This window comes from Phocoena sinus, chromosome 19, assembly GCF_008692025.1.
Source record: "Phocoena sinus isolate mPhoSin1 chromosome 19, mPhoSin1.pri, whole genome shotgun sequence".
NCBI lineage: Eukaryota > Metazoa > Chordata > Mammalia > Artiodactyla > Phocoenidae > Phocoena > Phocoena sinus.
The window spans coordinates 710,273-729,407 of NC_045781.1; the positions used below are offsets into that span (position 1 = coordinate 710,273).

Consider the following 19,135-nt stretch of genomic DNA (forward strand, 5'->3'; position numbering starts at 1 on the left):
GTATTTTAATGTATAAACTGTACAGAATGTGTTTTTAAGATGTAAGAGTTCTTTCATAAATCCAATAACTTTAGCACATAAAACCATAATATTTAAAATTATAGGGACTTCCCTGGTGGTCCAGTGGTTAACTCTGTGCTCCCAATGCAGGGGGCCCGGGATCCATCCCTGGTCAGGGAACTAGATCCCACATGCATGCTGCAACTAAGTGTTCGCATGCCACAACTAAGAGTCAGCATGACGCAACTAAGAGTCAGCATAACACAACAAAGATCCCATGTGCAGCAACTAAGAACGGGCACAGCCAAATAAATAAATAAATATTTTTAAATAAATAAATAAAATTATAAATATGTTAGTGCTGAATTTTCTTGGTGTAGTATTCGTTATTTAGGGAGGATTTATTGCAATCTGGAAACAAAATATATATTTAGCCAATTATTGTGCCTTGTTAGTCTATTAACCTATATGTACCCACTCAGTGTGGGCACACTAGAGCCAAGTAGGTGGAAGGCACTGCAGCCTGTAGACTGTGATGGGCCCACTGCATCTACCAGTCAGTGGAAATTTGTTGTAACCTCCCTAGGGACCCAGGAGGATATGGAGTCCTGAGGCCTGTAGTCCATTTATCCTTCCGCCCCAACCCACTCTTTGCCACTACTGCAGAAGGAAAGGTTTGCATCAGGTAAGAGTCAGCTCTGCTTTCCAACTGCTGAAGCTTATCATATGGGTTTGTCCCCACCAGCTCTGGACCCTAGAAGAGTTGTATAATGTCTTTGTACCTCAAGATTAGCCTAGGTTAGCCTAGGTTCAATGTAGCTGATTTCACAGATGTCCAAAACTCATCTTGGCTTAGCACAGGATGAGTTTTTCTCATTTATAGACATGTTCCTATGTATAGGCAGTGAACTCAGCATCACACAGTGATTCAGGGACCAAGATGCCTTCTATTGTAAACATGTGGCTTTAAGGCTTTCCTGGCACCATCCAGCTGACCAAGAGGAAACAAGAGGAAAGGGAGAAGTCACACCCACTATTACATACCTGACTTCCAATCACATTCTGTTGACAAGAACTAGTCTTTTTGGCCACCCCTGTGTGCATGGGCAGGAAAATGAGGTTGAGCTGTGTGCCCAAGAGAAGACCGAATGAGTCTGGTGAACATACATGCAGTTGGCTGCACTCCACATACTCTTGAAAAATGACAGCCGTAATAGAGTCTATGCCGTGTAAGCAGATAACGCAGGAAATGATCCACATAAGACCTTGGTCACAGTGTGTGGCTCAACAAAAGTTACTTATTAATATTTGTTATGTAACAATGATAGTCATAATGAATAATATTAATAGCTCAAATTTATTTGCAGACTCACTTGAAAAGTCACACTTCCTAGTTAAATATACCCATAAGGGACTTCTCTGGTGGTTTCAGTGGTTAAGACTCTGCACTTCCAATGCAGGGGGCCCAGATTCGATCCTTGGTCAGGGAACTAGATCCCACATGCCACAACGAAAAATTCCGCACGCCTCAACTAAAGATCCCACACAAAAAATAAATAAAATAGGGCTTCCCTGGTGGCTCAGTGGTTGAGAGTCCGCCTGCCGATGCAGAGGACACGGGTTTGTGCACCGGTCCGGGAAGATCCCACATGCCGCGGAGCGGCTGGGCCCGTGAGCCATGGCCACTGAGCCTGCGCGTCCGGAGCCTGTGCTTCACAACGGGAGAGACCACAACAGTGAGAGGCCTGCGTACAGCAAAAATATATATGTGTGTGTGTGTGTGTGTGTGTGTGTGTGTGTGTATACACCCATGAATACTCTTCATCCCGCACCTATACCTTCACTGTATATGTTGATCCTTCTCTTTATTAGTGAGACACTGAAAAAGTCTTTTCCCCCGTGTCCTCCTGTTCTCACTGTCCTGTAAAACATAAAGAGGTAACTTGCTCTTCTTTCATATCTGGGCTGATGCAGGCAGCTGGAGCCATGCGGCATATTGATAGCTATCACGCAGAGTCATGGTCTCTTCCCTCTGGTAGCTTCTCCAGCTGGCCAGATTCTCCACTGTTCCTCAAAGGCTGTTCCCAATCTTCACCCCTCTCCTCAGTACCACGTCTCCACTTTAATATGACAAGCTAACAGACTCTTTATTCCTAAAAAGGGCCCATAATCTTTCCCAGTCCTCCAAATTCCCCAATTTTAGTGGTCCCTGACTTCCAAGAGGTTGAGAAGGCTGGAAAGAAACTCAGATCCCTCAGTCCTTCTTCTATGAAACCCAAAATGCAGCCATAGCCATCCACATGTCTTGTCCATCTGACATTATTTTCACCCCCTGGATTCACCACGCCAACCAACTCAATGAGCTCCGACACTACTATCCTATTCCAAGGTATCGTATCTTGCCTGAGTGTGATTTCCCCACATTTGCGCTGTGCACTGTTCAGCTCGGACTCCTGCACCAGCTCCCAAATCCACACAGACCTTGCTCCAGACCGCCACCACCTCCCACACAGCTGCTCACTCCTCATATAACCTACTTCATGGTCAAAATGAGGAGTCTGTACTTTTATCTTTGCTCCGTAACCCTTACACACTCATGTAGAGCTGTATCGTCCTTGCTTCTTCCTTTCTCACCTCTGCAGAAGTGGTCCTGACTCTGACTGAAGCCATTATCTGCATCTGAACCTAAATGTCACCTTCATTTTTTCTCAGGGAACTCACTGCTTCACTTATTTCCTGCCTCTGGTAACTTCATTCTCTCTATGATCAACATTTTAAAAATGCTCATGTTGTTGAGAATGGGAAAAATATCACAAACATAAAATACTCTCAGATATATAATGAATAGCCTCTAAATGGTGTTGACTGTATTTCAGCTGCCCATATGCACTTCCTGGAGAAGTTGTCTCATCCTAAGAATGGATCAGGATGGTCAAATATTTTCACACATTCATAAATTAATTTTAAAGAGAAGCTGCTTACAAACATGCTGTATAAAGCCTCAGTGGGGCTTTCTGCAAAGGTGAGGATCACTGGTCAGAAGTGTTCTACCTGTTTTCCATACTGCCCATCCAACTGCACCAGATACTCACAGTCCTTGTCACACTTGGAGCATTTGAGATACTACTTTATGATTTTTATTCTGTTACTAAACTTTGGGATGAATTGTTTGGATAAATACCCTCCTGTGCTGATAGTCATTGATTTTCCATCTTGAACTCCAACCTGAAATATATCACTAAAGCAAATCATTGCCCTTTCCCCTATGTTTCTTGAAAATAAACTTCTGTGCTGGAAGATAGAGAATGGGACAAAAATAAAGCCCCCTTCCACTCAGATATTTCAATGATATCTAAACACACCAGAGAGAATAGAGTCCAAACACAGACGCATAAACAGAGAGTGATAAGGGAATACGTTAAATGTGAAAAATGGTAGACTCAGAAAGAGCGGAAGGCATTCTAGATTCAGAGCCACCATTTTGAGCCTATATTCATGTGAAAAGGTCACACTCTGTCTAACTGCCTTGGTTCTCCAAACTACAACTACCATGAACTTACTGTCATTTTAATCGGCTTAAGATGGGCAATTTATAGTGCTGCATTAAGGAAAAACAATAGGAATGCCAACAAAATAACGTAAATGCCCCTAGGGCAAACAAAGATTTAGACATCGGCTTTTATGCGGGGTCTGTGAATACATTCAGTCATTTATGGGGCACTGGCAGTGCTGTCCCTGCAAACCACTGCGTGTGCTCTTCATTTCCTCTAACACAGATGGTCATATCTGGTCTCTGGAGCTCAGCTTTAGAGGAAAAGTGTTTTTCAACCTAATTGACAGCTTTTCTTAACCAAAACTCAGTAGTATATTTACCTTCAGTGAACTTAAGAAGAATAATTTGCCATTAAAAAAATAAAGTACCGGGCTTCCTGGTTGCGCAGTGGATGAGAGCCCGCCTGCCGATGCAGGGGACGCGGGTTCGTGCCCCGGTCTGGGAAGATCCCACATGCTGCGGAGAGGCTGGGCCCGAGAGCCATGGCCGCTGAACCTGTGCGTCCGGAGCCTGTGCTCCGCAACGGGAGAAAGCACAACAGAGAGAGGCCCACATACCGCCAAAATAAATAAATAAATAAAGTACCTATGTACATTGTTCTGATGGTAAACACCTCCACCTTAGAGAAAATGCCATTGCTAGGGAACTGTTGGCCGAAACTGCCTGCCTTGGCCAGGCATGATAGATAATAACTACTTGCAGGGGTTGTCTCACGGCAGGAGGTCCTGAATAGGAAGATGGTGCTGCTGCCAAAAATCAGGAGAGGTCAGAAGGAGGGAGGGGGGCACTTCCCTGACGGTCCAGTGGTTGAGACTCTACACTTCCAATGCAGGGGGCTCGGGTGGGGAAGTAAGATCCATGGGATCTTAAAAAAAAGAAAAAAGAAAGAGGGAGAGAGAGGAGACGCCAGCCCAGAATATGCCTTGTAAAACTACCTTTGACCACCTAGAGGGGTGGGATATGGAGGGTGGGAGGGAGATGCAAGAGGGAGGAGATATGGGGATATACGTATACTATAGCTGATTCACTTTGTTATACAGCAGAAACTAACACACCATTGCAAAGCAATTATACTCCAATAAAGATGTTAAAAAAAAAAACTAAACAGAAGAATTCAGAAGGGGCCTAAAGGAGGGAGGATATGCCAGTCCATATGTCCTGCCAATTTCACAGAAACCCTCACGCAGGAATCCATCTTGGCTGAGAGATGCACGTGCCACCAGGAAGGACCCTGAGACAGACCAAATATGGGCACGAGCAAGATGACTGGCCACAGACAATCTGGAAAGCTAACCCCATCACCATAAAACCTAAGACTGGGAGCCACATGGCACAGCGGTTCTTCTGGGATCCCTTACCCTGCTGCTTTCCTCCCGGGCGCCCCTCCCCAATAAAGTCTTTTGCTTTGTCAGTACGTGTGTCTCCTCGGACAATTCATTTCTGGGTGTTAGACAAGACTGCACTCTCAGACCCTGAAAGGGGTCCCCCTTCTGGTGACACCATAACAGATATAGACAGATAATAAATGGAGATAGAGGAATGGTCCTTTTGGAGCCTATGTTGAAGATCCCTCAACTTTCTTTTCATCTGGGATCCTAGAATAGTGTATCCCTACAATATCCTAAAAAGCCTTCACGCTTCCTACAAGGATCTTTTCTACAAAGACTTACTTGGGCTAATTCACCACAACTTACCCAGAAACATACCTTTTGACAGGTTTTTCTACCAGCATCTAAGCCTCTTTCCCTTCTTCCAGTAAGATGGTCACATCTGCATTAGTGCTATGAAAAAGCTATAGTCCTCTGGGAGGAGAGGCCATCACAAGAAGGATTAGAGGGAAAATTGAAAGATATTTTTGAAATGGGAAGATAAGCTTCAGAAATATCAACGTGGAGCTGCCTGTTTCCTTGGGAACATGGACCAGAAATTCGGGCATTTACCTAGGAGGTTCCCTGGCAATTCAGAGTGGCAGAAAATTAGAAACAACAGGTTCTCATATTACTGCAAGTCACATCCATGTATAAATCTCTGCGAGCAGAATCTGGCCTTTGACATTCTTCATGAAAGAAGTCTATGACCACATCAGTCCAGAGACTGCAGCTCACTTCAGATGCCAATCTCAAGTAGTAGGTCCCCAAGTTACCCACAACTTCTCTCCAACTTGGCTACAAATTGGAGGTTCCCATGACCTCCTCCCATTTGGATCAAATTATTTGCTAGAGCGGCTCACAGAACACAGGGAAACATTACTTATGTTTACCACTTTACTGAAGGATAGGATAAAGGATATCAATGAACAGCCAAATGGAAGAAATGCATAGGGCAAGGTACTGAAACCAAGCAGGACCCTTTGTGCCCCCTGTTTCTTATTTGTAGGAGATAGGCTTCCTTCAGCCTCCTAGACATTCCCTGAGTTCCAAAGAACAGATTCAAACAGTTGCTAATCATGGAAGTGAGGGGATGCAGAAACAAAGGAAGAGCAGTCAAGAAACAAGAGTGCGGCAATGCAGCAAGATCCTGGTTGCTGCTCAAGGGGTATACGTAATCCTGCATAATGCTGCAGAACTCAGTATCTTTGAGTTCTTCTGCAGCAACTAAGGCCCTCACCCAGGTGGAAGATGGCAACTTCAGGTTGAGCAGAGATTCCCACCCTGTTACCTCACTACCAAGCAGTCAGAAGAAAGTCACACACCCTGCAGCTCTCACCCCCAATTTTGCCTATAAAACCTTCTCTCCCGGGAGTTTGGGATCGACACGTACACACTGCTATATTTAAAATGGATAACCAACAAGGACCTACTGTATAGCACAGGGAACTCTGCTCAATGTTATGTGGTAGGCTGCATGGGAGGGGAGTTTGGGGGAGAATGGATGCGTGTATACGCATGGCTCAGTCCCTTTGCTGTGCACCTGAATTTATCACAACATTGTTAATTGGCTATACTCCAATATAAAATAAAAAGTTTAAAAGAAAAAAAGAAAAAACTTCTCCTCCAAAAACATCAGGGATTTGGGGGTTTTTGAGCTCAAGCCACCCATTCTCTTTGCTTGGCCCTGCAATAAACCTTTCTCTGCTCCAAACTCCAATGTTTTGGTTTGCTTGGCCTCACTGCGCGTTGGGCACAGGAACTTGCATTCAGCAACAAGAGAAAAAGAGTAGGGAATAGAAGGAGTCAGGGGCTTATAAAGACAAAAAGCCACGAGATTGTTAAAATTTGCCTGGTGAGAATTGTGTCGGACTCTGACCCGAGTCAGGAGCTAACTGTCCTGAAAGAATCATGAGTTGTTTTGGGGTAAGGGTCCGATAAGTAACTTGAGTTTCTGGCAAATATTCTGGATGCCTTCATTAGGGCAATGAGTGATCAAAAGGTCAGATTCCATCCAGGCTGAGACATGCATAAGTCATAAGTCCTTAGTGGCCTCCTGGCTCCATTTTAGAGAGGTCTCTTAGCAACAGAAACTCCGTTTTGATTTTCCTTTCACAAACCGTAGTCTCTATGAGGACTTCATCCAGATTTTGTTTTTACAGTTCTAGGTAAGGGAAGTATTTCCCAGCCAGACATAATATCCATTTCCATTAAACACTGAGGTAAAGTTGACAAAACTTTATATCCTGGAAACTTATGTTTGAAACTGCACAACCCAGATGGGACTTGAACCCACTGTCTTTTTTTTTTTTTTTTTCGGTACGCGGGCCTCTCACTGCTGTGGCCTCTCCCGTTGCGGAGCACAGGCTCCGGATGCACAGGCTCAGCGGCAATGGCTCATGGGCCCAGCTGCTCCACAGCATGTGGGATCTTCCCGGACCGGGGCACGAACCCGTGTCCCCTGCATCTGCAGGCAGACTGTCAACCACTGCGTCACGAGGGAAGCCCGAACCCACTGTCTTTTAATGGAAATCGCACACTTTGTTTCAGGACCTAATGAAGCTCAGGTTCTTTATGTCTCATGGCATAAAGAATTTAGTGAGAGACAAAGTGATATGTAAGAAGCGGATTTATTTAGAGAGATACATATTCCATAGACAGAATATGGTCCGTCTCAAAAGTCTTGAGAGTGGCCCCAAAATACGGGGTGGTTAGTTTTCATGGGCTTGGTAATTTAATGGGCTAATGAGTGGGAGGATTATTTGAACTATTTTGAGGAAGGGGAGGATTCCCAGGAATTGGGCCACCACCCACCTTTTGGACTTTTACGGTCAGCCTCAGAACTGTTCCGGTGCCTGTGGGTATGTCATTTAGCATGGCAATGTATTACAACGAGTGTATAATGAGGTTCAAGGTCTACTGGAAGTGGAGTCTTCCACCATATTGGACCTAGTTGGTTCTAACAAGTTTTTATCATATCCTCAATGGTTATGTTATTCGTTTAAAATTGTGCCCCACCCCCTTCCCTCCTGTTTCATCTTTTCCACTCTGACCATTTTACCCACTCTTATGCAAAAGGCTTTGGGTCCACAGTAAAGGGTGAAGCCAAGGGACCCTGACCTTTACCTTGAATAATCTGCCTAACCACTGCCCCAAGTGACTGCTGGTCAGGGTACTTATAGTAATCTTGGCTTTCAGGTTTTTTTAATGTCTCCAAACTGGGGTAAATAGAGCAGACTTGTTTGGGGTCATTTAATGTTGAGTCCCAGAAGGGGGTCCATTTGGCCCACTCAGTATTTGGTAGTGCTGGATTAAAACTTTTGTCTCAACCCCATCAATATCTGCTAGATTCAACCCATTTCTTTTTGGCCGCGCCGCTTGGCTTGTGGGATCTTAGTTCCCTGACCAGTGTTTGAACCTGGGATCTTGGCAGTGAGAGCACGGAGTCCTAACCGCTGGACCGCCAGGGAATTCCCTAGATTCATCCCATTTCTTAATAGCAACTAAAGATTTCCAAACAGGGCTTCCCTGGTGGCGCAGTGGTTGAGAATCTGCCTGCTAATGCAGGGGACACGGGTTCGAGCCCTGGTCTGGAAAGATCCCACATGCCGCGGAGCAACTAGGTCCGTGAGCCACAACTACTGAGCCTGCGCGTCTGGAGCCTGTGTGCCGCAACGAGAGGCCGCGATAGTGAGAGGCCCGCGCACCGTGATGAAGAGTGACCCCCGCTTGCCACAACTAGAGAAAGCCCTTGCACAGAAATGAAGACCCAACACAGCCCAAAATAAATAATTAATTAATTTTTAAAAAAATAAATCCTATTTAAAGATTTCCAAACTACTAGGACAAGTCATATTACTCGTTCCTTTACATTTCCTCTCTGTTTCGCTCATATTAGTATTTCCTTTATTCACCTCATTTCTTAAAAACTTAAAAAAATTTTTTTCACCTTCTTGGGAAGAGTCCCTTGATGCTGATAAAAAACATTGTTAATTAATAAGAGACTGGAGAGAGTCCTAGGGGAGAGTCAAGGGACTTTTCTCAATCTCTTATTAATTAATATAATGTATTTTTTTTTTGCTTTTTTTTTTTGCTGTACGCGGGCCTCTCACTGTTGTGGCCTCTCCCGTTGCGGAGCACAGGCTCCGGACGCGCAGGCTCAGCGGCCATGGCTCACGGGCCCAGCCGCTCCGCAGCGTGTGGGATCCTCCCGGACTGGGGCACGAACCCGTGTCCCCTGCATCGGCGGGCGGACTCTCAACCACTGCTCCACCAGGGAAGCCCTAATATAATGTTTTTATCAGCATTTGTAATACCCACGAAGGGAAACTGAGACAGCAATCATTTCCATAAAGTTTCCCTGAACTGTTTTCGGTTTTCGCAACAAGGTCATATGGGGTGCCCATGCGAAAGGAGCTCCTTGAACTACGGCATTTACCACGACCTGGGTAATGGGCATATTCAGCCAGTGAGTATCCCCATCATCATAAAGCCAGTCCCACACTGCTTGCATACAAAGCATATCATCTGCTTCGCCTGGGATGCTCCACCTGGCATTCACTGGGGGAGATGGACCTTCCCCCTTCTCAGGCTAAACAGACTTTACAGTGGCTTCTATCCTTCCACCAGGCTGGCTGTTCCCTCAGCAACAACCTCCTGTGTGTCTGGATCACATATAGACATCTGTGATTATTTCATAGTGACCTCTGAGTCCTGCTGTAACCCAAACACGCTCTTCCACTCTGCAGCACTTGAAACCAAACACATAGCCCCCAAATTATTTACTCTCATAATCCATTTTAGCAAAGGTTCCTCAGGAAGCCGATGATGCTGATCCACAAAATGTAACAACTCCTTCACACTGTCAACTGGGGAAAAAACAAACCAAAACGATTTCATACAACTTCCTCCATCTAACAGATACTAATTCGTTTTAGTTATGATCTGTATGTTTTTACACTGGGTTGAATCCTTCCCTTGCAGACAGGCTACTGCCTCTTCTGTGGCTAATGTCTTTTTGGAAAAGATTATCCCTACCTGGGGAACTCCTCTCGAATTTCATAGTGATCGAGGAACAGTTTTACTGGTCAGGTGTTTCAACATGTCTGTGCTGTTTGGTCAGTTTTACAATAATTTCACTGTGCTTACTGCTCTCAATCCTCTGATTTAGTCAAATGTTCTAACAGCTTTATTAAAACTCAGTTGGCAAGATTTGTAGAGGCCTGCAAACATCGTGGCCGAAAGCATTGCCATCGGTCCTTCTAAATCTCAGATCCCCCACTTTGGGACTCGTAAGCTCTCACCCTCTGAGATAGTCACAGGATGCACGATGCACTTGGCTCCTGCTTCTTTTGACCCACAACTGATAAGAGATACTCCAATTTAGCAAAGGCCCGATTGCTTCTATTAAAAATAACCATGCTTTGGTCGAGCAATCTTTTCACAGTGTGCCCTCAGGAGACAAATATCTTAAGCATCACATTTTGCAACCTGGAAATTTCATCTGTTGGAAAAGACACCTCCAGAAGAACGCTCTTCAACCTGGCTGGGAAGGCCCCTATCGAGTACTGCTACCCAGCCCTTGTGTCACCAAACTACAAGCAACAGACTCTTGGATTCACATGACACCTAAAGAAAGTGCTGAACCCTGACTGGATCTGCACATCATTGGTGACCTGAGAGGAAAGATTTCCCAGAATTGAAGCAGAGGACATCTGATGACACAGCTTTCCCAAGATATCTGGACCAGGCCTGTTAGAAGTTTGCCACCAACCCTTTGGTGGTAGGATAATGCTTCATAAGATCTCCAATGTATATCATCTTGATAACATGGACTTCAGATAAAAAGTGCCTAAGACTTGAATGTGACCTTAATAGGTTTCTAATCTGTGCACTTTTCCTCGGACTTGAGACACTGCACCCAGGAAATGTCTTTCCTGACATAGAGGAACAAAAAGCCACTGAAACTAGAAAACCTGACTCATGATCAGTGATGCATTCAGAGGAAGATCCTGATCAACATGGGAGGTGGGAATTTCCTGGCAGTCCAGTGGTTAGGACTCGGCCCTTTCACACCCAAGGGCCCGGTTCGGTCTCTGGTCTGGGAACTAGGATCCCACAACCCTCCTGGCGCAGCAACGGGGGTGGGGAGGAAAGGAGGAGAATGTGAAAAATTAATAAACAGAATATTTGGACTTCCCTGGTGGCACAGTGCTTAAGAATCCACCTGCCAATGCAGGGGACACGGGTTCGAGCCCTGGTTTGGGAAGATCCCACATGCCGCGGAGAAACTAAGCCCGTGCGCCACAACTACTGAGCCTGTGCTCTAAAGCCCAAGAGCCACAACTACTGAGCCCACGTGCTGCAACTACTGAAGCCCTTGAGCCTAGAGCCTGTGCTCCGCAACAAGAGAAGCCACCGCAATGCGAAACCCGCGCACCGCAACGAAGAGTAGCCCCCGCTCGCCGCAACTAGAGAAAGCCTGCACGCAGCAACGAAGACCCAACGCAGCCAAAATTTTAAAAAATAAAATAAAAACAGAAACTTCAATTAAAGAGTTGGGAGACCAGAAGGGGGAGCTCTCATGACCTGCACTGATAGCAGAACCCAAGAGGAAGAAGAAAGACTGCTCTTCTTTCTTGTCAAGGACTCAGCCAATGAAAAGCCTCAGACTCTGTTTACTACAGCCCTCCCAACTTCCTTTTCTTTCCTGTAAAATCATTCTCCTTCCCTAGCTGGGTAGAGGCTTTCAAGTGGCTCACGATGGTTGCAGATTCTTTGCAATTCTCAGCTGATCCCAAATAAACCCATCTTTGCTGGAGAAACATCTGGCAGCCTGTTCGTTTCAGGTCAACACTTCACCTGAATAATCAATGAAGTACAAACCTAGCTTTAGCTCATCTGTTTACCAATGAACACATCATCCAATCAATTACCTCATCTATTTTGTAAATAAATAAATAAATATAAAATAAATAAACATATTTGGTTGCGCCAGGTCTTAGCTATGGCACGCGGGATCTTCTTTGCCGCATACAGGATCTTTCTTTTCTTTTTTAGTTGCAGCATGCCGGATCTAGTTCCCTGACCGGGGATCAAACCCATGCCCCTGCATTGGGAGCGCAGAGTCTTAACCATTGGACCACCAGGGAAGTCCCTCAATTACATCTTGCACAACTTACCTCATCTTCCTCTTTTTGCCATAAAAACCCCTCTCCTGTAATTGAGACAATAATTGGGTTTCTACCTAAACCTGTGTGCTCCAAACTGCAATTCTTTGATCTCAAATAAGCTCTTTGCCTCTTGAAGTGGACTCTTGTTTCCTAGGCTGGCGTAAGAAATAATTTAAGGTTTGGGTTTTTTTTTTTTTTTTTTTTTTTTTTGCGGAGGGGAGCTCAAAGCTATACAGAGGCTCCTAGTCGAAAACTAAGAAAACTTTTAAAATCTGTAATAGAAAGAGGAGCATTGAGAGAGAACAATACTTTGAAGTCCTTCAGTAACCTCCACACTTTACTATACTGAAAGGAATTGCAGATTCAGACCCTAAAGGAATGTAAGGTGGAAACTGTCACAAGCAAGGCAGACACTTGAATCCACTAAGAAAGTGTTTCAGGAAGATTTGGAAAACACTAGCTCAACTGGGAAACAACTTGATAATTTCCAACAGCCAACATGGTCCTGTTTCCAGGCTCCTTCTTTGAGAAGGTCCATGTCCTGAAAAGGCAGATCTCTGACATAAAAGCAGTAATGAGAAACTAGGATTCCTCTCCACCTGTGTGACAAACCAGAATGAAAAAGCATCCTGGGAATTGCTCTCTGGGGCTCTCATCTTTTCTAGACCTAACAAGGGCCTCCTGGGCACAAGTGAGCACTTCCCTGGTGCTCCCTGCATGAAAACCATCAATTCTATACAGAAGAGACAGACTCATAAGACACTAGTATTAAGCATGTTAAACATTAGCTCTTTCAATCTTCACCATTCTCCAGGGTAAGCATTCCTCTATTGTCAAATTCATGTTTTTCTTTTTTAATGATGAGGAAACTGGAGGTCTGGGTTATTGAAGGCACTCATCCAAAGTTAATACCTTGTAAAGAGTCCGCGCCAAAACTGCCTAACAAAACCAATAGCAGACGCCATTCATGTGAGCACAAGCTGGGTGCAAAACATCTGATGCGCTCTGGCCCATTGCGTGTCTTAACAGCTCCAGAGGATGAGCACTATCCTTGCTCCCCTCGCGTACAGCTTGGGACAAGGAGACACGGAAAAGTCAGGCCCTGCCTGATGTCATACCACCACCCCAGTGCACCTGACCGAGTCTAAAAGCTCTGGAGAAATCCTCTGAAGATATATTTTTTTTATTCTTTGGTGACTTACTAACTGTAGAGTGTTGAGAAGAATATACCAAAGACAGGGAAAAGTACATGTGAAGGACAAGTAGTGGGAAGGGGTGTGAGCATTCAGGAAACTGAGGTAGAGGGTGGAGAGAGAATGAAGGACACTTTGTGTCAAGATGCTGAACTGAGCAGACACAATTATTTGTGGAGATATTAACTTAGCTGACCCATAAACCCAATGTAGTATATTTGTAAATTTCAAATCTTTAGCAATTAAATTTTAGTCTTCTATAAACTACAATACTGTGACAATTTTTTTCCCATGGTAGTAGAAGATGTACGTCCTGTTTTAAAATTGAAATTATGAAATCACTGTTGTTTGTTCAAAAAGTCATCCTGGGCAGTGCCGGGTGGCTTGTGCGGAGTGCGGGTGACGTTCGGGCGGCGCGCGCGGCCTTTGCTTCGCTCTGTCCCAGCGCTGGCGGGATGACGCGCTTCGCTCTGACAGTGGTCCGGCATGGAGAAATAAGACTTAACAAGGAGAAAATCCTTCAAGGACAAGGAATAGATGAGCCTCTTTCAGAAACTGGATTTAAACAAGCAGCTGCTGCTGACATATTTCTTAATAACGTGAAGTTTACTCACATTTTCTCCAGTGACCTCATGAGGACAAAGCAGACCGTGCATGGAATTTTGGAGAAGAGCAAATTTTGCAAAGATATGACAGTAAAGTATGATTCAAGACTTCGAGAAAGTAAATACGGGGTTGCAGAAGGCTGGCCGCTGAGTGAGCTAAGGGCCATGGGCAAAGCAGCTGGGCAGGAGTGCCCTGTGTTCACACCGCCCGGAGGAGAGACTTTGGACCAGGTGAAAATGCGTGGAAAAGACTTCTTTGAATTTCTTTGTCAGCTGATCCTGAAAGAAGTCAGAATGAAAAGTTTTCCCAAGAAGCCCCGAGCGACTGTCTGGAAAGTTCTTTGGCAGAGATATTTCCTTTAGGGGAAAAGTGTGCCTCCAAGTTTAATTTGGACAGCAGCGCTCCAGGGTTAGTGGCCAGTGTCTTAGTTGTGAGTCACGGCGCCTACATGAGAAGCCTGTTGGATTATTTCCTGACGGACCTTAAGTGTTCCTTCCTGGTGACCCTGAGCAGGTCCGAACTCACATCAGTCAGCCCCAATACAGGGGTGAGTGTTTTTTTTTTTTTTTTTTTTTTTAATAATATTCTTTTTTCTTTAAACCCCACATTTGTTTATTTATTTATTTTTGGCTGTGTTGGGTCTTCGTTTCTGTGCGAGGGCTTTCTCTAGTTGTGGCAAGTGGGGACCACTCTCCATCGCGGTGCACGGGCCTCTCACTATCGTGGCCTCTCTTGTTGCAGAGCACAGGCTCCAGACGTGCAGGCTCAGTAGTTGTGGCTCACGGGCCTAGTTGCTCTGCGGCATGTGGGATCTTCCCAGACCAGGGCTCGAACCCGTGTCCCCGGCATTAGCAGGCAGATTCTCAACCGCTGCGCCACCAGGGAAGCCCGGGGTGAGTGTTTTTATCATAAACTTTGAGAAAGGAGAAGTGAAACCAACCACCCAGTGTGTGTGTGTGAACCTACAGGGCCACCTGACCGGGGTGACCAAAATTCACTAAATTTAAATCTGCATCGAAATCTAACAAATGTGAGCCTCTGAGGGAGTGCCTTGGACTTTATTTCCACTCTCTGCTAATGCAGACTTGGAAACAGTTAAAAAGCTGTCCGTTATAGCAGGTTATAAAGCTCGAATGGAATCAGAGCCACATGAAACACTAATGGAAAACCATTGAGAATTGACTTCTTTTTTGTGAGTACAGCTGGAATTTTCCAGGGTAATTTTACTGCCCTGCTCAGTGACATCTCTGGATTGTAAATGGATGAAGGAACTCAGTATTGCAAACTGGGGGATTAATAATCCTGTTACTTTTTTTTTTTTTTTTTGCTTTTTTAAGGTCCTGGTTTTTTTGGTATTTTTCTTTAATGTCTGAAAAATCTGGCCTATTTTATTAGCTCTTGGTAAGATACTGTATGTTTTCTTTTTTACTGTCTCATCCAGTTCTTGGAAGAGGGAACTATTTGTAATTTCCACTCCATATTTATGTGAAAATGTTATATTCAAAAAGTTCTTTAAAGGAGAAATGCTTGCCGTCATAGTTTATGTAAAAGCAAACGACACTAAATGTTTAATACAGAAATCAACTGTTGGAATTGTTTACTCTGCAGGGCTTGAGATGCAGATGAATGTGGATTGTGGTTGCAGGATAGTCTCGTGAGGAAGAAGCAACATCTGATTACAAAATTTTTAAAGAAGGAATCTGAGCGGAGGAAGAGGAAAGAGCAGATCTTTCTTATCTAAGCTGAAAGCTGAAGAATTTAGTTTGAAGATGGCACTAAAGAAAGTAAACGGTTGCTTCACAGTAGCCCCAGAATAAAAGAGGGGCTTCACTGAAAAGAACCGTGGTTTTTTTGTGGAAGGTACAGATGAGGTTTCCTCTCCTTTCCACCAGATGGCAGTGGAGAAAAGAGAGTTTGGTTACCTTAATTCTGTACAAAAGATGGGTCCCGCTGAGGCCCTCATGTAAATGGAGAACGTGTTCTCCACGCAGTTTGCTTTTAAATTATCATATTGATGAATGCCGTGAGTCTCAGCTCACAGAGGGTAGGACTGAGGCTGCCAGTTCAGGCTAAAATCACGTGTAGTCATATTTCAAGTTCAGGATCATGCTGTCCTTAGTGCGTCCAGCGCTGCCAGCGTTCGTGCCAGTGCGGGAGCAGAGCGTGTGGTTGAGCGCAGAGGAAGTTCACTGCAGGCGAAACGTTGGAAAGTAACCAAAAAGGACGGATAATAAACGTCCACATCCCCGCCACCCAGAAGTAATATCCCCCCCCCCCCTTTTTTAAAAAAATAAATAACACATTGCGATGTAAGCCAAGTTCCTTTAAGCAGCTGTCGCTGTCCTGTTCCCTCCTGTTCTCTACAGAGACAGCCAGCACCGCGAGTCTATATACCCATCCATCCTTCACGTGGCCACCTAGTGTCATAAGGGAACAATGGGTTCCCTTATGGGAACCCATTAGGGTTCTGGTGCTTTTAAACAATGGTATTGTTCTGGTGTTTCTGGTCTTGATACAAAATATCAAGCTGTCTGTATTCTGTATTTTCACTTATTACATATATCTTGGGGATCTATATTGGTATGTATAGATAGATCTGGTTACTTGTAACCACTGTATTGTACAAAATAAATGTAGTACATTAAAAAAAAAAAAGTCATCCTGGGGCCTCCCTGGTGGCGCAGTGGTTGAGAGTCCGCCTGCCGATGCAGGGGATGCGTGTTCGTGCCCCGGCCTGGGAAGATCCCACATGCCGCGGAGCGGCTGGGCCCGTGAGCCATGGTCGCTGAGCCTGTGCATCCGGACCCTGTGCTCCACAACAGGAGAGGCCAGAACAGTGAGAGGCCCGCGTACCGCAAAAAAAAAAAAAAAGTCATCCTGGTAGGGATACTGTAGAAACTTTCAAAAATATAATTTATAAATATCTATATACATAAACCAAATGTTTAAAGACACTTGAAATTATGCAAAAGCTCTGAGAGTTTCCTGTTTCTTCTTACCTGGTAACCTAGAAGTCAATGCCATTATTAAAAATTATACTTTTTCAACTTTTCCTTGAGAAAACAGCTTTGAGCAAGATTGTGTTTAGCAATGTAAAGAGCTGACTACATCAAAATCATTAGAAGTCTAATATTTCTTTCCTTTACTAGGTTAGTATAATTTCTTACATTTTCCAGTGTCTTTTCCAAAACTTTTGTTTTCGGTTGTATTGTTTTTAATCCTTAAACTCTATAAAGTTTCATTAATCTTCAAATCCTTTTCAGGAAACGTCTAAGAGATTTTTCAACTGATATTCCTGTTTTTCTCAACTCGGTCAAAAGAAGTGACTGATCCCTGGACTGTGTGTACACAGAAATGAATGTTCTAATAAACTTTCTTTTCCAACCTGGGATTTAGGAAGTCTCTGACAATGCCAGAGATTAGAACACAACCAAGTTGAATGTCCATGCAGGAGGGCTTCCTCCATGTGGAAATTGCAAATTCAAGGGACATTGAGCAGGAATTCCTTGGCAGTCCAGGGGGCTCGGGTTTGATCCCTGGTTAGGGTGCTGCCTGGCAAAAAAAAAAAAAAAAAAAAAAAAAGGACACTGAGCTACTTGAGCCAGCTTAGGAGAATACTGAAGAGGAAAAGAAAAGAAAGGAAAGGTGGTGGGATATAAGAAGAAAAGGGGCAAGATTTAGGCAGATTGACCAGTGAGGAAGTTTTAACTTATTTATAAATTATCTGAAGTCCCCCTAAGTGATACTAGGAGGGGAGAGGAGGGGAGGGGAGGGGAGGGGAGGAAATTCTGATAAACAAATGGCCCACTTTCTATATGCGGTGTGATGAGGCTTCCAAATGCAATTTAGAATAACAATGCCTCCTTGAAAGATGTTAGTCAAGGGTATCTTCTTAAGTGGATCCATTAGTTGCTAAAATGTCAATAACTTAAAATAGAAAATGAAATACAACAAACTAAATGCTGTATGAAATAAATACTTATGTAATCACAGTCAAAAACTATTTCAAATCAATTTATAACACAGAATTTTGACTACACGTATTTTGTGGAATGTGTCCTAAGACCTGTGGAAATAAAGGCCAACCACATGAGAACACTCAAAGCCTATTTATTCAGATCTACAAATCATGGCTTGACAGTGCTGAATATCTAGACCTAAGAAGTGGTCAAGAATGTTAACAATTAAACTTAAAAAATAGATGCGGGCTTCCCTGGTGGCGCAGTGGTTGGGAGTCCGCCTGCCGATGCAGGGGACACGGGTTCGTGCCCCGGCTCGGGAAGATCCCACGTGCCATGGAGCGGCTGGGCCCGTGGGCCATGGCCGCTGGGCCTGCGCGTCCGGAGCCTGTGCTCCGCAGCGGGAGAGGCCACAACAGTGAGAGGCCCGCGTACAGCAAAAAAAAAAAAAAAAAAAAAAAAAAAAATAGATGCTGTATGTGGCCACTACGTTGTGTACAGTACACAAAATATTTATGAAATACTCCCGTATTCAAAATCAATAATTTTTATAGCAAAGAAGTCACATTACTGAAGAATGAATAAAGTTCCAACATAAGTTTTTGTTGTTTCACTATCTTCTTAATTGCTAGAAAAAAAGAGAAACTGCTAGGACTTCCCTGGTGTCTCAGTAAATAAGACTATGTGCTCGCAATGTGGGGAGCCCAGGTTCAATACCTGATCAGGGAACTAGATCCCACATGTATGCTGCAACTAAGAGTTCACATGCCACAACAAAGGAGCCCACCTGCTGCAACTAAGAAGCCCACCTGCTGCAACTAAGACTGGGTGCAAACAAATAAAAATAAATAATAAGGGCTTCCCTGGTGGCGCAGTGGTTGAGAGTCCGCCTGCTGATGCAGGGGACACGGGTTCGTGCCCCAGTCTGGGAGGATCCCACATGCTGCGGAGCGGCTGGGCCCGTGAGCCATGGCCGCTGAGCCTGCACGTCCGGAGCCTGTGCTCCGCAACGGGAGAGGCCACAGCAGTGAGAGGCCCGCGTACCACAAAAGAATAAAAAAATAAAAAATAAATAATAAGCCTGTCTCCTTAAAAAAAGAGAGAGAGAGAAAGAGAGAGAGAGAGAGAGAGAAACTGCCAAAATTCTTTTTTTTGTTTTTAATTCTTTTTATTTATATATTTATTTTTGGCTGCAGATTGCGGGACCTTAGTTCCCTGACCAGAGAACTAACCTGGACCCTCAGCAGTGAAAGTGCAGTCCTAACCACTGGACCACCAGGAAATT

At 44.4% G+C, this 19,135-nt stretch overlaps 1 protein-coding gene across 1 annotated transcript; it reads left to right on the plus strand.

The window, feature by feature from the left end:
- The first annotated feature begins 13,740 nt into the window (after positions 1–13,740).
- On the plus strand, positions 13,741–14,928 carry LOC116744524 (fructose-2,6-bisphosphatase TIGAR-like). Its single transcript, XM_032614362.1, is given in 3 exon segments — positions 13,741–14,176; positions 14,179–14,438; positions 14,779–14,928. Coding segments are annotated over 3 exon segments (810 nt in total). The 3' UTR covers positions 14,893–14,928.
- Positions 14,929–19,135: the final 4,207 nt, after the last annotated feature.